The following is a 26,763-nucleotide window of genomic DNA, read 5'->3' on the forward strand; positions in this document are numbered from 1 at the left end:
GCCTTCCCGGGAAGGTGTTCCGGGCACATCCCACTGGGAGGAGACCCCGGGGGAGACCTAGGACACGCTGGAGAGACTATGTCTCCCGGCTGGCCTGGGAACGCCTCGGTGTCCCCCCAGAAGAGCTGGAGGAAGTGTCTAGGGAGAGGGAAGTCTGGGGTTCTCTGCTTAGACTGCTGCCCCCGCGACCCGGCCCCGGATAAGCGGTAGAAGATGGATGGATGATTTTGAAAAAAAAAAAATCCCTCAAAATAATGTCTTATTGCAAAGCAATCTCGCATTAACCAGTGCCATTTTGATGAATAAAGAGTCGCCTACCGACTGTGATGAGCGACACAATGATTGAAAATTTTGGAGACACACACCCCCATCTTTACGGAGATACGGCATCCGATATATATGTTCTGCTGAGATTTCCACTGCAATCTGACGAATCCACGCATACTCCGGCTCCAGAGATCGCTGATAAACTAATTGATGATAGGCCCACTCGCCTTTGGAACCAGAATGGTTGAAGTCGATCCTAGACGCCAACAGCAGTTTAGCCTTAAGCATGACAGAAAGCCCGCCTCGTTTTCCATGTCTTCTTCGACGCTTTTTTGGGAAAAAAGGCCAGGGAAGCTGACACAAGGCCAGCGGCACTTCAAACAGGACTGGAGGAAGAAGTGATAGTCTTCCACGTTCTTGCTCAAACTGTCTATCCACAGAATTTCTTATGTTAATCAGCGTAAGACGATCATAAACCAAGACGGCAGTTGCATCTTGGACCAGAAATGAGACAAACAGAATAAAACAAAACAAAATAACATAAAAACAGGTACCAGACGGCAAGCCATACACCGGCGCCATCTTGAGCAAAGAACCGTTCGGTAACCATTTTCGGTCTAATATCTAAATAGCCATGACTCTGAGTACTTGGTAAGCAACATATTTATTCCACTTCCACAAGAAATTTACTTATATCTTAATCAGTTACTATACATTATTTGCATGTACTAGGGATTCACTAATTGTTTGACCACCTAGCACACGAAATCTGATCATTCATCAGACAAATCATTCATAAATGTAAGGCTTATCTTTTTATTATTATTATTACTTTAAATGCATGAACAAAGTTTCACATAACTGGATGGTGTATTATTGCAGATTGTGCATATTGTATTTTAGATAATATATGGATGATTGTTTTGCCAATTTTGCAAGCGTCACTATGGTTATTTATCTTGCTCAATACAGTTAGAGATGGAGAGGACAAATACAGGTGCACCTCATGAATTAGAATGTTGTGGAAAAGTTCATTTATTTCAGTAATTCAACTCAAATTGTAAAACTTGTGTACTATATAAATTCACATTTAACAAAAACCCACCAAACCCACCATCTAAAAAAAACTAGAATATGGTGACATGTATCATAGTACTGAGACTGCTCTCTTTAGAGTTACAAATGACCTGCTCTTATCATCTGATCGTGGTTGTATCTCTCTATTAGTGCTATTGGATCGTAGTGCTACGTTCGACACTATTGACCACAACATTCTTTTGCATAGACTAGAACACTTTGTTGGCATTAATGGAAGTGCATTAGCATGGTTTAAATCGTACTTATATGACTGCCATCAATTCGTAGCAGTGAATGAAGAGGTATCATAACGATCACAAGTGCAGTATGGAGTACCTCAAGGCTCAGTACTAGGGCCGTTATACACGCTTTACATTTTATCCTTGGGAGATATCATCAGGAAACACGGTGTTAGCTTTCACTGTAATGCTGATTATACAGTCATGGCCAAAAGTTTTGAGAATTACATAAATATTAGTTTTCAAAAAGTTTGCCGCTAAACTGCTTTTAGATCTTTGTTTCAGTTGTTTCTGTGATGTACTGAAATATAATTACAAGCACTTTATACGTTTCAAAGGCTTTTATCGACAATTACATGACATTTATGCAAAGAGTCAGTATTTGCAGTGTTGGCCCTTCTTTTTCAGGACCTCTGCAATTCGACTGGGCATGCTCTCAATCAACTTCTGGGCCAAATCCTGACTGATAGCAACCCATTCTTTCATAATTAGTTCTTGTTTGTCAGATCTGTAGTTTGTCAGAATTAGTGGGTTTTTGTTTGTCCTCCCGCCTCTTGAGGATTGACCACAAGTTCTCAATGGGATTAAGATCTGGGGAGTTTCCAGGCCATCGACCCAAAATTTCAACATTCTTGTACCCGAGCCACTTAGTTATCACTTTTACCTTATGGCACGGTGCTCCATCGTGCTGGAAAATGCATTGATCTTCACCAAACTGTTGTTGGATTGTTGGAAGAAGTTGCTGTTGGAGGGTGTTTTGGTACCATTCTTTATTCATGGCTGTGTTTTTGGGCAGAATTGTGAGTGAGCCCACTCCCTTGGATGAGAAGCAACCCCACACATGAATGGTGTCAGGATGCTTTACTGTTGGCATGACACAGGACTGATGGTGGCGCTCACCTTTTCTTCTCCGGACAAGCCTTTTTCCAGATGCCCCAAACAATCGGAAAGGGACTTCATCTGAGAATATGACTTTGCCCCAGTCCTCAGCAGTCCATTCACTATACTTTCTGCAGAAGATCAATCTGTCCCTGATGTTTTTTTGGAGAGAAGTGGCTTCTTTGCTGCCCTTCTTGACACCAGGCCATCTTCCAAAAGTCTTCGCCTCACTGTGCATGCAGATGCGCTCACACCTGCCTGCTGCCATTCCTGAGCAAGCTCTGCACTGGTGGCACTCCGATCCCGCAGCTGAATCCTCTTTAGGAGATGATCCTGGCGCTTGCTGGACTTTCTTGGACGCCCTGAAGCCTTCTTTACAAGAATTGAACCTCTTTCCTTGAAGTTCTTGATGATCCTATAAATTGTTGATTTAGGTGCAATCTTAGAAGCCACAATATCCTTGCCCGTGAAGCCATTTTTATGCAACGCAATGATGGCTGCACGCGTTTCTTTGCAGGTCACCATGGTTAACAATAGAAGAACAATGATTTCAAGCATCACCCACTTTTAACATGTCAAGTCTGCCATTCTAACCCAATCAGCCTGACATAATGATCTCCAGCCTTATGCTCGTCAACATTCTCACCTGAGTTAACAAGACGATTACTGAAATGATCTCAGCAGGTCCTTTAATGACAGCAATGAAATGCAGTTGAAAGGTTTTTTTGGGATTAAGTTAATTTTCATGGCAAAGAAGGACTATGCAATTCATCTGATCACTCTTCATAACATTCTGGAGTATATGCAAATTGCTATTATAAAAACTTAAGCAGCAACTTTTCCAATTTCCAATATTTATGTAATTCTCAAAACTTTTGGCCACGACTGTACTCAGCTCTATATTTCATCGCGGCCCGGTGAAACACACCAATTTGAAAAACGAATGGAATGCATAGTCGATATAAAAAACTGGATGACAAGTAATTTCTTACTGCTAAATTCTGAAAAAAAACCAGATGTTAATTATAGGACCTAAAAACTGCATGTAATAACCTAGAACACTGTCTAAGACTTGATGGCTGCTCTGTCAATTCTTTGTCATCTGTTAGGAACCTAGGTGTGCTATTTGATAGCAATCTTTCGTTAGAAAGCCACATTTCTAGCATTTGTAAAACTGAATTTTTCCATTTCAAAAATATATCTAAAATACGGCCTATGCTCTCAATGTCAAATGCAGAAATGTTAATCCATGCAATTATGACCTCAAGGTTAGATTATTGTAATGCTTTATTGGGTGGTTGTTCTGAACGCTTAGTAAACAAACTACAGCTGGTCCAAAATGCAGCAGCAAGAGTTCTTACTAGAACCAGGAAGTATGACCATATTAGCCCGGTCCTGTCAACACTGCACTGGCTCCCTATCAAACATCGTATAGATTTTAAAATATTGCTTATTACTTATAAAGCCCTGAATGGTTTAGCACCTCAGTATTTGAATGAGCTCTTGTTACATTATAATCCTCCACGTTCGCTGCGTTCTCAAAACTCAGGCAATTTGATAAGACCTAGAATTCCAAAATCAACTGCGGGCGGTAGATCCTTTTCCTATTTGGTGCCTTAACTCTGGAATAACCTACCTAACATTGTTCGGGAGGCAGACACATTCTTGCAGGTTAAATCTAGATTAAAGACCCATCTCTTTAATCTGGTTTACACATAGTACACTAATATGCTTCTAATATCTAAATCCGTTAAATTATTTTTAGGCTGTATTAATTAGGTACACCGGAACCGGGAACACTTCCCATAACACCCTATGTACTTGCTACATCATTAGAAGAACAGCATCTACGCTAATATTAGTCTGTTTCTCTCTTATTCCGAGGTCACTGTAGCCACCAGATCCAGTCTGTATCCAGATCAGAGGGTCACTGCAGTCACCCGGATCCAGTACGTATCCAGCCCAGATGGTGGATCAGCACCTAGAAAGGACCTTTACAGCCCTAAAAAGACAGCGGAGAACAGGACAACTAGAGCCCCAGATACAGGGGGTAAAAACCTCATCTCAGACGACCACCGGGACAAGACCAAAAAAACCAGATGATTCTTTTGCACAATCTGACTTTGCTGCAGCCTGGAATTGAACTGCTGGTTTCGTCTGGTCAGAGGAGAACTGGCCCCCCAACTGAGCCTGGTTTCTCTCAAGGTTTTTTTCTCCATTCTGTCACCGATGGAGTTTTGGTTCCTTGCCGCTGTCGCCTCTGGCTTGCTTAGTTGGGGTCACTTCATTTACAGCGATATTGTTGACTTGATTGCAAATGAATGCACAGACACTATTTAAACTGAACAGAGATGACATCACTGAATACAATGATGAACTGCCTTTAACTGTCATTTTGCATTACTGACACACTGTTTTCCTAATGAATGTTGTTCAGTTGCTTTGACGCAATGTATTTTGTTTAAAGCGCTATATAAATAAAGGCGACTTGACTTGACTTGCCTACACCAGTCTTCAGTGTCACATAATCCTTCAGAAATCATTCAATATGTTGATTTACTATCAATTATGTTTTTTTAGCTTTCTATTCATTAAAGAATCCTAAAAAAAACAGACTGAAATGACTAGGACTTTTATACAAAATATAATTGGAGAAACACAGATGAGAGGAATGACTAAATTAATGGGGGCATGGAACACATGGGGAAGAAACTTGACACATCTGGAATCAAATTAAGTAAACACGGGAGACAGAAACTGGGTCACAGAGAACATGGGGAATGGAAAAAAAACATAATTAGTCCAGGGATGTGACATTACTCCCCCCTCCCGGAAGGTGCGATCTCACACCATGGAACAACAGAGTGGAGGGGGAATGGGTGGGAACTTGGGAGGAGGTTTCAGTGGAGGACGGACTCCCGGGAGGGGGCCAGCAGACAGGTGGGAGGGTGGTCATTTCGGATGAGCAGCCACAAGAGGACACCTTCTAAGAGCAGGCACTGAACGACACCTTCTAAGAGCTCTGGGGCTGGAGCAGACACTGGAGCGAGCTCTGGGGCTGGAGCCAATCCTGGGCTTAACTGGGGAACAGGAGCCCTTCCTGGGCTTAACTAGGGAACAGGAGCCCATCCTGGGCTTAACTTGGGAACAGGAGCCCATCCTGGACCTAACTGGGGAACAGGAGCCCATTCTGGGCTTAACTGGGAAACAGGCACTGGGGAATTGGAAGCCCTCTCAGGGCTGGATGAGGAAACAATGGAAGAAGGGGCTGGATGGGACCAGCAGAGAGAGGAGACAGGAGGGATCTAGAGCAGGAGGAGTCCAGCTGGACCCAAGCCACTGCCATAATGGCCCAAGGTGGAGCAGATGGTGGGAGGAGCCATGGAGGAGACAGGAGGGATCTGGTACAGTAGGAGTCCAACTGGACCCAGGCCACAGCCATAATAGCCCTGGGTGGAGCTGGCACTGGAGCAAGCTCTGGGGCTGGAGCTGACACTGGAGCGAGATCTGGGGCTGGAGCTCATCCTGGGCTTAACTGGGGATCAGGAGCTCTTCCTGGGCTTAACTGGGGAACAGGAGCCCTTCCTGGGATTAACTGGGTATCAGGAGCCCATCCTGGGCCTCACTTGGTCAAAATTAGGGCTGCAACTAATGATTATTTTGATTATCGATTAATCTGTCGATTATTTTTACGATTAATCGGTTTATGTACTTATATTTTAGTTTTTTCCACCCCCCCCCCCCCCAAGTAAATTATTAATAAAGGGTCTTTATCATTCAGCATAGATTTTTAAGAGATTTTAACCATTTTGCATTGTCATATCCTCATCAAAAATATACCTGGAGTTGTTTTATGTGTTAGTAATCCTTTTGTTGAACTCTTCTGCAATCAAAACACTGACCCATACTCTAGCAAATTTCACAAGGAGATTTCAAATAATGTTTTCACCATGGCAGTCCTTAGAGCTCCTAAAGTAGTTTAACATCCCGAACAAAGCTTGTTAAGGAATCTTTCAGAACATATTTTCACGAAGAATAAGGATAAAACAGAATAAGATTGCAGTGCGTTGTATTTTATTATTTACTGGGAAACAGCTTTATAGCTTATGCTGTGAAATTGTAAACAATCCTTCGAATAAAGTGCCAATGGCATGAAACCTGAATGGAACTCACAATTTAAAGTAAAATCCATCAGAAGGTTGTCCAGAAAAAAAAAAAATCGGACACACACAAAAAAACCTGCTGTTTGAAAAAGAGCAGTGAATACTTAGAAAAAAAGTGCATTTCAAATATCTTTAAACATTTACCTTTCCCATTCAGTCATAATTAGGCTGCACCACTGAATTATGAACTGGTAAACGACAAACTGATCACAGAACATGTTTGTAAAGCTTTAAATGTTAACTGTTAAAAGGCAATGTTATCAGCTTTTACGACTAAACATTTGCAAACAACATTGTACTGGAGAATCTGCACAAATAAAAGTCTTAGGGGCCGTTCACATATCGCGCCTAAAAACGCGTGGAAAACGCTAGGCGCACCACTTTCTCCTCCTTTCCAAAGCGCTCGGGCAGAAGCGCCCCTGACGCGTCTGCCTTTGCTAAGCAACCATGACGTGCTCTCTCCTTGAAGACGCGGAAATTTCAGCAAAGGATAAATGGATTTGCACTCTAAAAATCGCTTGCAGTAGCTCTGCTACTAAATTTATTTCAAAATGGAAATCCATATACAGCTATGATCAGCTGTTCCTTCATCTTGGCTGAGCTTTAAACGTTGTTACGGGAAAGGATGAAGCTGATTATTTAGTTCTTGTCACATGACCCGCGGTGCGCTTGCCGCATTCTGAAAAGTTGAAATGTTTTTAACTCGATGCGGTGCGGACGCCCCTGGAAAAACGGGCGCGTCGCGACCGCGTCGCTTCCATTATGAGCGTGCATACTGCGCGCCTACATTGGAAATAATGAACATGAGCGCGCAAAAGACGTGATATGTAAACGGCCCCTTAAACAGTTCAGTAGTGCAGAGTTTACAGGTTAATCTTCTTTTTTGAAGGCTCAAAGTAAAGTACTCCCACATCCCGCTGAATGCTGCAGAGACGCTGTTTCGGGAAGCACGTGACATAAAACGAGGCCAGCTATTGGCTATTCGCTACTTCTCCTGTTGTACTGGCTGAGTAAAACCTCCGGTGGCTCATTACTGCCACACTTTGGTCACCGCAGATTTGAAATATGCCCGAAATGAGCCGCTTACGGCAAATAAGTTATTTAGCAACGAATCGATGACTAAATTAGTTGACAACTATTTTAATAATCGATTTTAATCGAGTCTTTGAGTGGCGCCGATACAGGATGGCTGCCTCCGTGACGTGCTCTGCAGTTGTTTTTGTGTTTTTGTTAGTTTGTCCTGTCTTTAGTTATATTCCTGCAATCAGTTTCACCAGGGACGAATTGCTGGATATTCGGCAACACACATCTCCCGATATTTCACCGGTTTTCGACTATTCTGATGTTTTGCTGGACATTCTTGTCGGCGGAGCGGCTGCGCTGATCACACGCTTCAAGAGGACGCGCAGACGGGGAAAAAGAGCTGGCGCGCTCGTGAGACTCAGAAAACGCGGATTTCGAACGCCGTTGCCTAGCATCCATCTGGCAAATCTCCGCTCTCTACCCAACAAAACGGACGAACTGCTTCTGCTCTCTCGGACAAATAAAGATTTCTCTCACTCTGCTGCTCTGTGTTTCACGGAAACTTGGCTGAATGACACCATACCGGACAGCGCGCTCCATCTGCCGGACTTTCAGCTGTTTAGAGCGGATCGCGACGCAGAATCAACGGGGAAATCGCGCGGCGGCGGGACATGCTTTTACATCAATGAACGGTGGTGTACAGATGTAACTGTGTTAAAGAAGACGTGCTGCTCAAATCTCGAAACGCTCTTCATTAACTGCAAGCCGTTCTATTCGCCGCGGGAGATTCATTCGTTCATTCTGGTTAGTGTTTACATCCCTCCTCAAGCGCACGTGAGCTCAGCTTTACAGAAACTCGCTGAGCAGATCACAGAGACAGAACAACAACACCCAGACTCTGTTTTAATCATTCTTGGGGACTTTAATAAAGCCAATCTCTCCCGTGAACTGCCAAAATACAGACAGCATGTTACTTGTCCCACAAGAGACAGTAATATATTGGATCACTGTTACACAACAATAAAGGATGCATTTCACTCTGTTCCACGAGCAGCTTTGGGACGTTCTGATCACCTTCTGGTTCATCTTATACCGACCTACAGGCAGAAACTAAAATCAGCTAAACCTGTATTAAGGACTGTAAAAAGATGGACTAATGAAGCAGAGCAGGATTTACAATCTTGTTTTGATCTCACTGATTTGAGTGTTTTTGAAGCTGCTGCCACAGATCTGGATGAACTCACAGAGACCGTAACATCATATATCAGTTTCTGTGAGGATATGTGTATTCCTACCAAGACTCAAATTACAACAATGACAAACCGTGGTTCACTGCAAAACTCAGACAGCTCCGTCAGGCCAAAGAAGATGCTTACAGGAAGGGGGACAATGTCTTGTATAAACAGGCTAAATACACACTGGAAAAGGAGATCAAAGTGGCAAAGAGGAATTATTCTGAAAAAATAAGGACTCAGTTCACTTTGAACGACTCCGCATCAGTGTGGAAAAGCCTAAAGAAGATCACCAATTACAAGACACCACCCCCCAGCACTGTGGAGAATCAACGACTGGCAGACGATCTGAACGAGTTTTACTGCAGGTTTGAAAGAACACCCATCACCTGCCCTGAACACCTCCCCACACAACCATTCACACCATTCACAACTCCTGCAACCAACCCTGAATGCCTCTCCAAACAACCGTTCACACCATTCACAGCTCCTGCAACCCATCCTGATCACCTCTCCAATCAACCGCTCTCACCATTCACAACTCCTGCAACCAACCCTGAATGCCTCTCCAAACAACTGTTCACACCACTCACAACTCCTGCAACCCACCCTGAACACCTCTCCAATCAAGCGCTCTCACCATTCACACCTCCTGCATCCCCCCTCTCCCCCACACCTGCAATACAGATCAGCGAGGATGCGGTGCGCCAGGTCTTCTGGAAGCAGAAAAGGAAAAAAGCACCAGGCCCAGATTGCGTTACACCAGCCTGTCTGAAATCCTGTGCTGACAAGCTGGCCCCCATCTTCACACAGATCTTCAACAGATCGCTGGAACTGTGCGAAGTCCCTTCATGCTTCAAATGCTCCACCATCATCCCTATCCCAAAGAAATCCAAAATTACAGGACTAAATGACTACAGGCCTGTGGCTCTAACGTCTGTAGTCATGAAGTCATTTGAAAAACTGGTGCTGGCCCACCTGAAAGACATCACTGGACCCTTGCTAGATCCTCTTCAGTTTGCCTACAGAGCAAACAGGTCTGTGGATGATGCAGTAAACATCGGACTGCATTATGTTCTGCAACACCTAGACAGACCGGGGACCTATGTGAGGATCCTGTTTGTGGACTTCAGCTCTGCCTTCAACACGATCATCCCAAACCTCCTCTTGCCCAAACTAACTCAGCTCTCCGTGCCCACCTCCGTCTGTCAGTGGATCAACAGCTTCCTGACAGACAGGCAGCAGCTAGTGAGACTAGGAAAATACACATCCAGCACCCGTACAATCAGCACCAGAGCTCCCCAGGGCTGTGTTCTCTCCCCACTGCTCTTCTCCCTGTACACTAACGATTGCACATCTAAGGACCCCTCTGTCAAGCTCCTGAAGTTTGCAGATGACACCACACTTATCGGCCTCATTCAGGATGGTGACGAGTCTGCTTACAGACAGGAGGTTAAAGAGCTGGCTGTCTGGTGCACTCTCAACAACCTGGAGCTTAACACGCTCAAAACAGTGGAGATGATCGTGGACTTCAGGAGAAACCCCCCTGCACTCCCCCCACTCACCATCATGAACAGCACTGTGACTGCAGTGGAGTCATTCAGGTTCCTGGGCACTACTATCTCTCAGGACCTGAAGTGGGACATTCACATTGACTCCATTGTGAAAAAGGCCCAGCAGAGGTTGTACTTCCTTCGCCAGCTGAGGAAGTTTAACCTTGCCACAGGATCTGCTGAAACAGTTCTACTCCACCATCATCGAATCCATCCTCTGCACTTCAGTAACTGTCTGGTTCAGCTCAGCTTCTAAATCTGACCTCAGAAGACTACAGAGGGTAGTCCGGACTGCTGAGCGAATTATCGGTACAACCCTCCCATCTATTCAAGAACTGTACTTATCCAGAGTGAGCAAAAGGGCTGTTAAAATCACTCTGGAACCCTCACATCCAGCACACTCCCTCTTTGAACTGTTGCCATCTGGTCGACGCTACAGAGCACTGAGCACCAGAACGACCAGACACAGGAACAGTTTCTTCCCTCAGGCAATCCATCTTATGAACAGCTGATAATAACTGTGGGACACACTACACTATTTATATTTATATACACTACACTTTTTATCCAACACACATACTTAGCGTACACGTAAATCTTTTGCACATAATATACATGTACATACATGGAACACACTACACTACTTATATTTATATACACATACACTTATTTATCCAAAACACATACTTAGCGTACAGTTAAAATTTTTCCACATAATATACATGTACATACATAAATGCTCATTTTAATATACCTGCCATACATTGTCAATTTGTATATTGTCAATCCTTACCCACCTATTTGTATTTTTTTGTATTTTTTATTCCTTATTGTGTTTTTTGTTCTGTCGCTGTTATGTTGCACTGCGGAGCTCTGTCACGAAAACAAATTCCTCGTATGTGTGAACATACCTGGCAATAAAGCTCATTCTGATTAAATCGATTCGTTGTTTCAGCTCTAGTCAAAATCTCATGATATAAACGATTAAGTGCATATGCACAGGATATTTAAAATGTACAAAAGTATATTGGCTAAATGAAAAAAAAAAAAAAACATTAGCCTTTAGCCTTCGAATTTTTGCTGAGAGCTTGAGGATCCAATGGCGTTAAGTAGATCTTACTGCGTCCTCTAGGGGGTGCTATGGGGAACACCTTGTCGTGACCCGTATCTGAAGCATACATTGAAAAAACACCAACTTGTTGGCTGGCGACAGCCTCTGATGTCACTACCAGCGCAACTATAAACAGGCACCAGGAGAACACGTCTTTCTCTTCTTCGTCTTCACTGACTGTTCTGTTTGAAGCATGCATTTGAAAGAACCAGTATGAGTTCTCTGTTTTTTCCCCAGAGCGCTCCAGTATTATTTCCACAGATCAAGTTGACGACTCTCAAACACACTGTTTTGAGATGCACCATTCCATCTATGAGCTGCTCTGTCAGAGTGCCACGAGAGCTCCTCCTTAGAACAGTATTTGAAAATCCATGCTATAGTAATTGTGCATGTGAAGTCTTTGCACACGTTCTGAAATCCACACTGTGGTAAGTTTGCACGCTAGTATTCTGCATTCTTTCTAAAATCCTATATGGTGAGGGCTTTGCGCAGTTGCTTTGTGCCCTATCTTGAGTTGGTAAAAGCCCCGTTCATCAGGGGGCCACTCCACCTATGTATCCTCAGATACCTATCTTAACAGGGCGTTGCTACTAGTGATCTTTTGAGACAGCTCCTTCAGCAAGCTTATGCAAAAGCTAGCGGTAGCCCCTGTGTGAAAGGCAAGACTATCATGTTTATAATCACTTATTGTGTATGTCTTTTAATAACTACAGGATAGCTAACCTCTTAGCCTGCACCCCGACGCCCTCATCCTGTAAGCCATTCAACTTGCACGTGTCAGTGTTCATGAATAGATTAAATGAAACGGGACAAATTTAATCTTGACAAACTATTAGGGGTGTAACGATTCACTCGTTTTCTCGATGCATCGATTACAAACCCTGTCGATTCATATGCATCGATCTTGAAACATGATTTTTGAATCGTGAATCACCGATCTTGGACAGTAATCGATTCAAAATGCTAAGAATCGAATGAATCGCGATTTCTATAGCGATTCAATGCTTTCAAAATGTATACACATTAAATTACTACAAGCACGAATTAATGGAGACCTTGAAGAGTGTTCATGAATCGTGCCTCTTATCTGTCCTTCACGCGCTCCACTGTTTACCGACTGAGACTGTCACAGGATTGCGCTCGCGCTCCGTTCGTCTCTGACGCAGCTGACGTGTGATCTATAGGACTCGTGGCCAGTAATGCTAATGTGAAGTAGTTTTACTTTTCTGTAGTTTGTCAATGGCTCTCTGCATCTTACCGACGGAGTTACCGGAGCCGTCGACAGCTGTGTTTATTGCATGGACGGAGCAGAAATGTAAGTGTCTAAATCATACGCACAGATCCATTGAATGATAAATGTTTTTAAACAATGCGGATGAACCGAATATATGAAGGAAACTTTTAAAATTAACCACAGCATTGACAACGACCTTGAAATAAGAGCGCGAGATTTATCTGATAATCAGATGCATGAAAGTAGCATTTGTTTCATTAGCAAACAGACATCTGGCACGTTTTCTCTCAGAATCATTCGCTGATGGAGAGGAAAAGTTAAATAGAGATGAAGACGTTTTCACACTGAAAAAGAAGCGAACTCGCTCTCATAGACGTGCCAGGCTATATCTGCAGCTAAACTGAATAAAAGCAGAATGAACTGATGAAACTAAAAAAACCCCACAAGCAATTTATGAATGATGCAGTGCTAATTGACATTTATTACAGTACAGAAACTATAAAGTATATTTTCTACCTTATTCTGTGCAGAAAATTTAAATAATTGCTAATTAAATGTAGCCTAGTATATAAAACAATCATAAAATTGCCATTAGGAAAAAAATATCGATTACAAATGATTATTGTCCAGCAGTGTATTTGATTTTTTACAGCTAATTAAAAGTAATTAAAAAGAAGATAATTCCTTGTAAAAAAATAAATAAAAATAATAATAATAATAATAATTATTATATAGGCTACATACATAAAATGATTGTATTTGACATTTCTGTCACTTCTGAAATTATGGCTACGCCCCTGGTGTTGTTAGCTTATACATAATACTCTTTAAGCTCTTTTTTAAAAACTTAGCTTACATACATTTTTACGTATGCCATGTCGCATCATTAAACTAGCATTTAACAATGGACAAAAGTTTTTTTTTTTCTTTTCTCTAACCTATGGTTCTCTAACCATAAATGCTACTGTAATTTGCCCCCTGACTAAGCATTTAAAGAATTTAGTAGAAGCATTTAAATAATCCCGTGAATGCACTTAAAGAATGCAGAATCGAATCGTTATAATTGAATCGAATCGAATTTAATTGTGAATCGAATCGTTCTAAATTTGCAAAAATCGTTCTTGAATCGAATCGAAAACCTATGAATCGTAATCGAATCGAATCGCTGCCTTACCAAAGATTCACAGCCCTACAAACTATGTATCATTATAAAGATCTAAACTTCAAACATCGACGACAGATCACTGTTTTTCAATGGAAAGCTTATAAAGACTGTATTTGCTACATTTGTGTAAGCAGTACACATAAAAAACATGAACATTAGAAACGCTGTACATACCAGATCCGTCGTAATAACGAGTCATAAACACATCCACAGCTGTAAATCCCGGTTTAGTTAGAAAGGTAAAGGTCCACTGAAAGACATCTCATGAAGCATGTTAAGTCCAACGAAGCAATAACATTGTAATATGGATCATAATTCCTTTGTTTACGTTTCAGTTCTTCAGCGACAGAACTGTTTGCGTCCGTTATGGAATAACTCACGGTCGAAAACTGCGTCTTGGTAGTAAAAAACAGCATGGTTTTGCAGCGTACAGTGTCACAAACAGAATGAGACAATCCACCAGAAAAAAGAATGAATGAAAGATAGGCGAAAGATAGTTTATTTGAATTTTGGTGCTCCCTCGTGACGCGCTCTGACGCACCTGTCAGCTGATGGAGGCGGAACTTATAGCGATTGCCTTTTTCTTTGTTTTATTTTTCAACAGTTTTTATATATGTGAGAGTGTGTTTTATGTTGAATGCGAATGTATCTGCATGATTACCATCTGTTTGGTAATTCAACTCGCTATTACTGTATGATCACGGCTATCAAAGTGAACGCGTCTATATGAATAGAGAGAGTGGATTATTTACTCTATGGCACATTTGTGTTATTACTAGGGGTGCACCGAAATTTCGGCCGCCGAAAATTTTCGGCCGAAATGGCATTATCGGTTTCGGGCCGAAATAAAAAAAACAGCCAAAAACGTAAACCGAAAATGAATGTCACCCGCCCTCCCATCCGTGCGCAAGCGCTTAGGTTTCACTCACGGTCGAGCTGTTATCACGCGTCTGCCAATCAAAGATTAAGCATGTCAAAGGGCTGTCACAATCAAAAAAAAGCTTGTCACAAAAGCTGCACAATCGATCGGACCAACCAACACAAGTTTCGAAAACGAAAACAGGGAATCGATTTTAACGGCCTTCTCTCGGAGCGCGTCCAGCTCGTCACTATATGCTCGCAGCGAACGCGCGTCACACAGCAACTGCAGGTTCTGACACACACACACACACACACACACACACACACAGAGAGAGAGCCTATTAGTGCATAATATCAATGTAGCCTTCAGTAATGTTTTTCATTGATGTTATGGCAGTCCACATTGCTGACTTGTGCACGTCTCAAGCGCCCTCTTTACGTTCGCCCTAATGCCTGTTTAGTTGTCGGTGGATTTGCCTATATTTGGCGTTGAAAAACGGATCAACGCCAAATATAGGCAATTTACTAACGATTCAATGAACACTTTGCCTATGTCTCAAAAATCGAACAGGATTTTTTTTTCACAAAAGTGACAGCCCTATACGAGAGGACACCAAAGTTGCAATATGTAACATTTGTTCTGCAAAAATCTCCAAAATTGTGGATTTTTTTTGCACAATTTTTAAAAAACTATTTTATTTGATGGAACATAAAACTTGAAGAATAATTATTATTTATATTTATTGTAAAAATATTTTATGTTTTGTTATGTAACTGTTAATAAAAGTTTGATTATTATAGGCTATTGTGATTTTTTGCCATTTGCCATTTTCGGCTTCAGTTTCGGTTTCGGTGCAGAATTTTCATTTCGGTGCATCACTAGTTATTACCATTTGTATAAGTGGCCATCAGCACATCAGCACTTATTTGCATCGTAATTCATTGTAAATGCTGCATTTCTAGCAATCTCAGGATTTTCTGTAATTGGCAAACAAAGTTAGATCTTTTTTTATTGTTCTTATTTTTCTTACTCAAATTATTCTTATTGTATTTTTCTAGTGCTAAAATAAATGATTTATATGATGTCTAAGTTTCTGTCTAGTGTTTTATAATTGAAAAAAAAAACTATGCAGTGGTATGTTTACTGACTAAATAGTTTGTAGAAGCCTTCAATACTATTGGGAAATATATTTTCTTATATTTGGAGGGTGGGGGGTCTAGACATAGTCTCAGAAAAATATTTGCAGGAGTCTCATTTTTCATGATATGTTATTCAGATTTGAAATAGAAACTCATGAGACATGTGGCTTTCAACCCATTACTTTTCTTAATTGCTCCAGGACTCATTTCATGGATTTTTATATATCAAATAAAAAAATATTTAAGTGTGGTAAAAAAAAATTCAAGGCACTTCAGTGTCTATAACTTTTAATATTTTTGAGCATTATCAAATCTGGTTGATAAAAAAGTAAAGCCCAAAGTGTCTTCTTTCCAAAGACACCAAAATTATGTTTGTAACACACTGAAGTAGGAAACTGTTACAATTATAAGTTAGGTATAGCACATAAGCTTGTGAGTCCCATAATGGGGGGTGCTGGCTAACAGGTTAAGGATTCATATTCATGTTTAGTATGTTTGTGCTTCAGTCTGCTTGCTTGAGACATTCCTGACCATCAGCTATTTGTCAAATGTATCATATTCTTGTTATAGGAATCATGTCCGAAATTATACCCTGCAAGAGCGAGAAAATTCGGACCACGTGCTTGATAAGATAACATATGATTTATGATACCCCCGAGCCAAGACAATTTCTAATTGGTCAAGACAACATTTGAGGTGTGACCAACAGGCCAGTTTAAATGCTCAGGACACCATCAAATTTAGGTTTTAGCTTTGCTTCTGCTATTATTCATGCATGCTTTTAGCATTTGCTTTTCTGCTGCTGCTTTTAGTCATCACTGTTAGAGTTCTTTGAGCGCAGTTCCAGCCTGCGTCGGCCTGCACGCCTGCTGCTACTTAGCCACGATGAGAAGAAACACCACCTAGTCTTGCCAAACTGTACTTCTGTCCTTTTACTTTAGTTTTTCTTTTCCGTTTGAGAGTTTCGTGTTCTGAGTTAAGTTTTGTAACGTCATGTCTCCGAGTCTGACCTTGAGTGCACATTCATCTTCAACCAGCCCACGCGCAACTCCGCATCATCAGCCAACACCCAACCACGGGCTTCCCAAGACGTCACTTCAGCGACTACTGAACTTCCAGCCAATCAGCGACATCGGGAAACCCCCTTTACACAGGAGACGCAAGTAGTACCTCCAGACTGATCTATACTGGTGTATCTAATATAATTTTAACCTCATTGAGTAACTCAATGCGAGGGTTAATTAAGTGATTAATAGCTGTTCATGCCTATGCAATTTCACGTATTGCTGTAAACTTGGGATTCTACATTTTCGTTCTCTTAAACTCATTCTTCCCTAACTTTCTATCTTCCTGCAACTTGTTTGAATGTGTGAGTGTGTGTGCTTATGTGTTAGATTAGTTTATATGTCTAAGATTTATCTAATAAAGCCTTCATATTGAAAGGAGAAGTAACTTGTGTTTCATGCTTACAAGTTAATGTCTTAAACTGCCGATCTTTTTACAGTGCTAATTGATAGTGTTTTCACTATACTTTGGATATTAATATCCAGCGCAGATTTTATGTTAACCGGCTCGTTCAGTGAATCGCAGGACGTCTCAGTGATCAGCCATGAAACAGTGATTCTGTTCAAATTCCCTTTAAAATCTTAAATGATTCCCTTTGAGCTAAATTGACCCTTTTCCCTTACACTTCCTTTCACCAAGCCTGCATTTGTTTGACTGGTAGTGGTGGTAGTAGTAGCAGTAGGTAGGTATGTAGGTAGTGAAAGTGAAAGTGAAGTGACATTCTGAGTATGGTGACCCATACTCAGAATTTGTGCTCTGCATTTAACCCATCCGAAATGCACACACACAGACCAGTGAACACACACACACACACTGTGAGCACACACCCGGAGCAGTGGGCAGCCATTTATGCTGCGGCGCCCGGGGAGCAGTTGGGGGTTCGATGCCTTGCTCAAGGGCACCTAAGTCGTGGTATTGAGGGTGGAGAGAGAACTGTACATGCACTCCCCCCACCCACAATTCCTGCCGGACCAGGACTCGAACTCACAACCTTTCGATTGGGAGTCCGACTCTCTAACCATTAGGCCACGACTTCCCACAGATAGACAGATAGACAGACAAATTAGTAATCTATAATTACATAGATCACAACCACTTAAAAAACGGATCCTACCAAAAGCTCAGGTCACAGTACCTTGTATCAGGTGGAGTCTGAACATCCTCTGGTTGAGGCAGTTCCAAAGTGTAGTCCAGTGTGATCATGTGAGGCTTGCTATTAACCCACAGTACTGAGGTGGAGATGTCCTGTTTCATGTCACTCTGAAAAGTATAGTGTATATGCCACGTCAGCATCAAAGGCTATTTTCATGGCAAATAATAAAATAAAATAAATATATATATATATATTTTTTTTTCATATTTGATTAAGTTTAATTGCTTTAAAATCAAAAACCATTTTTGTTTTTAATCAAACAGAACAGACAGCTAGCAAATATTCACAGAACTGTTTGTTTGCATGTTGCATAACTTAAATTTTACACTGTTTCTCAGAAAATGCATTACTGCACCTTTAATTCATGTCATGTTTAGGCAGGGAATGCTGACAAAATATTTATGAGAACTTCTCTTTTTTTTTTAATTTTTTTATTTATTTCTTTTTTTTTACATTTTTGCAGCTAAGCCCTGACATAAAAAAAAAAAAAAAAGATAAACCAAGTGGATGTAGTGAATTCTGGTCCCAAGTACAAAGTTAGATTTTTAAAGGCACCATAAAATCAAAACTCAGAGAGTTTTTAGTATGAATATGTTAGTCTTAAGGATATCTATAAGCTAATGTGTTTCAAAACATGAACAAAATTTGCATTTAGAAGATATAAGAATTCAAAACTTATGGTCTCCCACTTATGCCAATACGGAAAAATGATATTGAACTTTTCACTAATATGGCAAATGGCACATATTACACTATATAAAGGATGGGGAGTGATAACATGTTTAAACATGCTTCCAACAGGGTGAATGAAGTCATGCAAACCTCCACAGTATGGACAGTGTGCTCTGCTCCACAGACACGATATCACAGAGTGGATCATATGCACGAGTCAGCACAGACAACAAAATGTATCCAGCCCATTTGAATTCTAGACAGAATGCTGTATTTTAAATTGTGATGAAGGAAACAAACATCGCAAGACTGGTTAGACGTCTTCTGCATTATAAACAGAAATGATGAGGAAAGGAGATACCACAGGTGCGCCATGCACCAGCATTTTCAACCTGTATTTCTGAAAAGTATCACAGTTTTTTCCTAGTAGCAGTTCTAATGCCCTGTTTACATCTGGTATTAAGATGCATTTTGACCAGTCGGGTTAACAAATAGACAAGACACATTTCCCGATTACAACTGGTGTTTTAATCAGTCTCTTTTAGCCACTTTCGAACATTTTCCTAATTTCATTGAAGGAAGTGACATTTTACAAATCAAAGATAAATGTAGGAGTCTCACTAGCACTCCACATGTGTGTTCTCCATCTTTTTTTCTGCAGTTCGTGAGAGAGGGGCCGGCGTTTAGCGTGATGTCGACCTGGGAATGAAGACACTATGGCTGGATTGCATTTCCATTACACTGAGAACCGATCACAATGCGTCCTTGACTACCTCTGGACCAGGACACGCTGATCGGATAACATTCAAATCAGAAGGTGCCATAGAATGCATTGATACAATATTTTAAATTGTTCTCTGATGTCCCCAGAAAGTGTATGTGAAGTCTTATCTCAAAATACCCCACAGATCATTTTTAAAAGCATGTTGAAATTGCCACTTTTAGGGTATGAGCCAAAACGTGCTTTTATTTGTGTTTGTCCCCTTTAAATGAAAATGAGCTGCTGCTCCTGCCAAGTCCGCCGATTTAAGCGACCCCAATAACGTGATATTTAGCCCCTAAAATGCTAATTTTACCAAGGGAATCCCACCCAAAACGTGTATTTAATCCCAACAGGAATGAAATTTTTACCGGGGGATCCCCCTCAAAATGTGATTGAGTCTAGTTGGGCGGGTTTTGTAGTGAAACCCTGGCAACCCTGGCGGAATTTCAAGAATTTCATGCTCGCGGGCATACCGGTGTTACAGTTTAACTAATGGTGACCGTCTTACTGACTAGAAAGGACCTCTACAGCCCTGAAAGACAGCAGAGACCAGGACAACTAGAGCCCCAGATAAAGATGACTTGACTTGACTTCACATTGCTACCAAATGCAATTTTTAACTACCACATTCCTATTTACGATCATTCTGGTAGCAAATGAAGGTAGCATTAGTGAAAACAGGCAGAAACAATGCTTTAGAAAATTAGCTTTAAAGAGAGTAAAGAAGGTCTTTTAAAAAACAAAATATGATGCAAGAGGCTTACTTTGTATGTTGTCTGGATGTTTGCGCACAAAGCATTGGTATTAATCCCTCTTTCAGAAGCAATCTTTGCACAACTCCAGCACTGAGCTGACCCTCGTTTGTAAGGCAGTCTGGTGTAAAATGTTAGCACAAATGTATAGGACTTTTTTCCGTTTTTTTTTTTTTTCTGTCCTTCGAAAATGAAAGTTAACCACTGTGTCCTCAACGGTCTACGGAGACCCTATGTCCGTTGGTGCATCCCAACAGATGACATTTTTAATGGCTCTTTGGAACTTACATTGTACCTCCAGCAGCTACAGCAAGAATGGCAGACCGCACTTCACAGCATCTCACTAAGGGATGTGTATATTGCATATAGGACAGGGGTGTCACTGTTGGACAGTGTTTTCTTACTATCACTCTTTGTTGTTTAAAGTTATAAAATATAACTTAATTCCCACCATATTTCTGATATTATTGATCAATCTTATCAGATTAATTTTGATCATTCACTATTATTTTAAATCCGTGAGTGCAGTGCACCTGCATTGCATTAGCACTCGTTAGTTTGTCATTACCGTTTTTCATTCGTACCTATCGCTGTTTTCGTTTCTCCTCTTCTCTCTTGCTACTCTCTCTCGCTCCAGTTTTTCACAAGTTCATCAAACAACTGTGGTAAGAATATTTTATCAAGCACGGTGAGTAATGGCTTTTCCTGCTATTGTTATTTGCTCCTCTTGCCACATGTACAATTTATCTATCTCTGTCAGTGATGAGGGATTGACGTGTGATAAATGCAGGGAAATAGGCTGACAGAGAAGATTTCAGAATTAGAGACACACATCCAAACTTTAATAAAGGACAGTAAGAATGTTAGGGCTCTAGATACGGCTTTGGATGCGTCTAGCTCAGGGATTCCTGTACATTGTTCAGTTCTGGGCAACTGGGTGACAGTGAGGCGGCATAGTCGCGGGTCAAAACACCACTCTTCTGTTCCTATCAAAACATTAAACAGGTTCTCCCCACTCAGTGATGCACCCACTGAGAAACCTGATGAAAGTGCTCTAGTTATTGGCGATTCTATTGTATGGAATGTGAATATAGAGACATCAGCCGCCATAGTCAAATGTTTACCGGGAGCCAGAGTGCCTGACATCTTGGCAAATTTAAAAGTGCTGGCTAATGATAAACGGAAATACAGTAAGATTGTTATTCATGCCGGCACTAATGATGTTCGACTTCGCCAGTCGGAGATCACTAAAAATAACATTAAAGAGGTGTGTGAACTTGCAAGCACGATTTCAGACACTGTAATATGCTCTAGTCCCCTCCCTGCCTACCGTGGTGATGAGATGCATAGCAGATTGTCATCACTCAATGGCTGGATGTCTAAGTGGTGCCCGCAGAATAACATAGGTTTCATAGACAATTGGACGAGCTTTTGGGGCAGACCTGACCTGTTGAAAAGAGATGGTCTTCATCCCTCCTGGGGTGGCGCCGCTCTTCCCTCTAGAAATATGGCACATAGTCTTAGAGTTTATACTTGACTAACTGGGGCCGAGGTCAGGAAGCAGACAGACTGGCTAAACCGACCGTCTGCTAGCTGCTTCACGTCACAGAGGTCAGTTAATTCTAAGCACATAGAGACTCTTTCACCTAGATATCACACTATAGAGACTGTGTCTGTTCCCCGAACTAGAAAATACAAAAAACATCCAAACCAATTTAAGACAATTTAATTGAGGTTCAACAAATAAAAAACAGATGCAATACGGCTAAACAAATGATAGCTTAAAAGCTTGGCTTATTGAATATCAGATCCCTTTCTACGAAAACACTTTTTGTAAAAAATATGATCACTGATCATAAACTAGATGTGCTCTGTTTGACAGAAACCTGGCTAAAACATGATGATTACATTATTTTAAATGAGTCTATCCCCCAAGATTACTGTTATAAACATGAGCCGCGTCCAAAAGGCAAAGGGGGAGGTTTTGCTTCAATTTATAACAATGTTTTTAGGATTTCTCAGAGGGCAGGCTTCAAGTATAACTCGTTTGAAGTAATGGTGCTTCATATAACTATCCAGAGAAAAAAATGTTAATGATAAATCCCCTGTGATGTTTGTACTGTACAGGTCACCAGGGCACCATACAGACTTTATTAAAGAGTTTGGTGATTTTACATCCGAGTTAGTTCTGGCTGCAGATAAAGTTTTAATAGTTGGTGATTTTAATATCCATGTTGATAATGAAAAAGATGCATTGCGATCAGCATTTACGGACATTCCGAACTCTATTGGGGTTAGACAACACATCTCAGGACCTACTCATTGTCGAAATCATACTCTAGATTTAATACTGTCACATGGAATTGATGTTGATGGTGTTTAAATTATGTAGCCAAGTGATGTCTCGGATCATTATTTAGTTTTGTGCAAACTTCATATAGCCAAAATTGTAAATTCTACTTCTTGTTAAAAGTATGGTAGAACCATCACTTCTACCACAAAAGACTGCTTTGTAAGTTATCTTCGTGATGCATCCAAATTCCTTAGCATATCCAAAACCTCAGAACAACTTGATGATGTAAAAGAAACTCTCTTTTTTCTAGCATTTTAAATACAGTTGCTCCTTTACGCTTAAGGAAGGTTACGGAAAAAAAGTCTGACACCATGGTATAATAAGCATCCTCGCACCCTAAAGAGAGCAGTCTGAAAAATGGAGCGTAGCTGGAGGAAAACAAAACTAGAGGTATTTCGTATTGATTGGTGGGAAAGTAACCTATACTACAGAAAAGCATTAAAAACGGCTAGATCTGATTACTTTTCTTCTCTTTTAGAAGAAAACAAACATGACCCCAGGTATTTATTCAATACAGTGGCTAAATTAACGAAAAATAAAGCCTCAACAAGTGTTGACATTTCCCAACATCACAGCAGTAATGACTTTAAGAACTACTTCTAAAATCGATACTATTACTATCGATACTAAAATTGTAACCATTCAGCTGTCAGCTACAGTATCGCATCAGACAGTGCACTATAGACCCCCTGAGGAACAGTTCCACTCATTCTCTACTATAGGAGAGGAAAAATTGTATAAACCTGTTAAATCATCTAAACCAACAACATGTATGTTAGACCCTATACCAAGCTCATAAAAGAGGTGCTTTCTGAAGTCATAAATCCTCTTCTGACTATTATTAATTCCTTATTGTCATTAGGATATGTCCCCAAAACCTTCAAACTGGGTGTTATTAAGCCTCTCATTTAAAAACCACAACTTGACCCCAAAGAACTAGTTAATTATAGACCAATCTTGAATCTCCCTTTTCTGTCCAAGATACTAGAAAAGGTGGTATCCTCACTATTATATTCCTTCTTAGAGAAAAAAAGTGGTATCTGTGAGGATTTCCAGTCAGGATTTAGACCATATCATAGTACTGAGACTGCTCTCCTTAGAGTTACAAATGACCTGCTCTTATCATCTGATCGTGGTTCTCTCTATTAGTGCTATTGGATCTTAGTGCTGTGTTTGAAACAATTGACCACAACATTCTTTTGCATAGACTAGAACACTTTGGCATAAATGGAAGTGCATTAGCATGGTTTAAATCGTACTTATATGACCGCCATCAATTTGTAGCAGTGAATGAAGAGGTATCATATCAATCACAAATGCAGTATGGAGTACCACAAGGCTCAGTACTAGGGCCGCTACTCTTTATGCTTCACATGTTACCCTTGGGAGATATCATCAGGAAACATGGTGTTAGCTTTCACTGTTATGCTGATGATACTCAGCTCTATATTTCTTCGCAGCCCGGTGAAACGATATTGTTGACTTTATTGTAAATGAATGCACAGACACTATTTAAACTGAACAGAGATGACATCACTGAATACAATGATGAACTGCCTTTAACTGTCATTTTGCATTATTGACACACTGTTTTCCTAATGAATGTTGTTCAGTTGCTTTGACGCAATCTATTTTGTTTAAAGCGCTATATAAATAAAGGTGACTTGACAGAGAGCGTCAACAAATGAGCGGGGCTTTCACCGACTATGTTGTCATAGTACTGAGAAACCTTGACCTGCTAGTGTGGAGAGACCGTTTATGAATTATTTGGATTTTTACCATTATAGGCTGGTTATTTTTACACACTGCAGCCACACAACTGTGTTCAAACACCTTATAAAAGTGATTTTTGCATTCTGTGGCACCTTTAATACCAAGTTTAAATTTCAGTAGTTTAAATTCTGGCTGGCTGGCACGCTTCATGTCCTATAATTTAAGTAATGATAAGTAGGCAAGAGAGGAGGCAGTCTTTAGTGGCTGTTCAAACACATTCGATCACATGAGTGTCTACACCACGAAACAATCTTTTCGAATGCATTTCAACTTATTTCTGTAAATGATCAAAAGTAGACAAGCTCAAAACCTTTCAAACTTCCTTTAGACCTTTCTTTAGCGTTCTTAATGCATCTTAATACCAGGTGTAAACAGGCCTAAAGGAGTAATGTATTAAATGTATTATTTTATAAAACTGTGGTTGTGACGTAAAGGAAACACTATTGGCTATTTTTTTTTTAAAAGGGGAAGACTCACGCGATATGTCTCACTCTAACTTCCTGTTTCATTGAAAATGAGGTCAGCACACCTCAGTAGCTCTTTAACTACCTTGTAGTAAATATTCTTTCCTTGGGGTGCTTGGCCAGTCTCAAGGATGTAATCATAGTTACGGTGGTCAATGATTAGGATCCCTCCAGGTTTCACCATGCTGGCTATGTTTTGTAAGGCAAGCTTCTGATCACTCTGGTCCCCTGTAAATGAGAAAGTAGTTAAATAGATAAATCCGTAAAAATATTAAAACATATTTTGGTATTGTATTCTTACCTTTGAAGTCTGGCAAATGAGCAAATGAATTGCCTAGACAAATTACTGCATCAAACCCATCTCCAGATTTTTTTACATCTTCTGGTAATGTTAACCAGTTGGCCTCCTCAATTACTGAAATAAAAAGACCAGGGGTCTCATTTATAAAACTCAATGTAGATTTGATCCTAAAAGTGTACATACGCTCAAATGCTAGATTTTGCGTAGGCACAAAAGGTTTTCAAATTTATAAAGCCATGCGTAAACCAGAACCTGCACAAAAATCCCTTTATAAATCCCAGTCATGGGAAGAATGTGTGTACATGAATTTCAATCCTGTCTCCTCCTCGAGATCACCATATATGGAGATAAAACACCTAGGGCCCTATCTTGCACCCAGCGCAATTGACTTTGTACACCGATGCATGTGTCATTCCTATTTTGCACCCGCGCAAAGCGCGCTTTTACCTCCACAGAAGCACGTCGCTAAACTAGTGAATGAACTTGCGTTCCCTGGGCGGTTCAGCGCAAAAAAAGGAGGCGTGTTCCGGCGCAAACAATCCCTGGTGCTATTTTGCTGTTCCATTAAACAATTGCGCCACTGACCAGAAAAAACCTAGTCTAAAGTCAGTGGCGCGTTGCGCGTTGTTCATTATGCTATTTTAAGGGCGCATGCTTGACCATAATGTACAACGCGCATACACTTTGCTCATGTAATCTACACAGATGCAACAGTTATTTTTGCAAATCATAAATTGTTACAATAAAAAAAGATTAACACATGAGATATGACGGAAATCATTGTGGTGTGCCACGAAGATGTGAAAAAATAGGCATAAATCTAGCTTACAAATTATTCAGGCTAATTGTAGTAATTAAGGATCAGACCTGTTTGCCCAATAGTGGCAAGACATATATGTATATAAGGACATCTGACAAATTGGTTTGTCCGTCAAGAACCAGGAAAAAAAAATCGACTCCATAATGGAACTTTCGCACCTGCTTTTAAAGGTAATGTTGGATGACGCTCTGATTGGTTTATTTCAAGTTACGCCCAAACCACACCTATGAATAATGAAGCTACTTCAGACCAACCCATTTTAGATTTGCGCCGGGCGCAAGAGCCATTTATCCCGCCGGGAAAATAGCAACAGCGCCGAGACCCGCCCACAAAGTTACTTGCGCTTCGCGCTTTGACACTTGCGTTTCAGATCGTTAAAATAGGGCCCCTAGTTTTACTATGCATAACCTCATCAGCATTTCATTTCCATGCACATTCCATCCATGTGACACCATGTTCAACACCGTCAAAGGTACAAGACATTAAGGAAATATGAGATATGGACTATAAATTCCATTTGTGCCATACACAATTGTGACCCTGGACCACAAAACAAAACATGTTTTAAGTGTCAATTTTGTTTAATTGATAAGCTTTTCATTGATGTATGGTTTGTTAGGATAGGACAATATTTGGCCGAGATATAACAATTTTAATATCTGTAATCTGAGGGTGATAAAAACTAAATACTGAGAAAATCGCC

General features: G+C 40.7%; 1 protein-coding gene across 1 annotated transcript in view; it reads right to left on the reverse strand.

Moving 5' to 3' along the window:
• LOC132111809 (glycine N-methyltransferase-like) overlaps window positions 1-26,763 on the reverse strand; it is a 65,408-nt gene that overhangs the window by 7,263 nt on the left and 31,382 nt on the right. The window contains exons 3-5 of the mRNA XM_059519415.1: window positions 25,241-25,354; window positions 25,025-25,167; window positions 18,145-18,269 (exon numbers count right to left, since the gene is read on the reverse strand). Of these exons, the coding sequence (XP_059375398.1) occupies window positions 18,145-18,269; window positions 25,025-25,167; window positions 25,241-25,354 (382 nt within the window). The remainder of the gene's footprint in view (window positions 1-18,144; window positions 18,270-25,024; window positions 25,168-25,240; window positions 25,355-26,763) is intronic.

This window comes from Carassius carassius, chromosome 31, assembly GCF_963082965.1.
Source record: "Carassius carassius chromosome 31, fCarCar2.1, whole genome shotgun sequence".
Taxonomy (NCBI): Eukaryota; Metazoa; Chordata; class Actinopteri; order Cypriniformes; family Cyprinidae; genus Carassius; species Carassius carassius.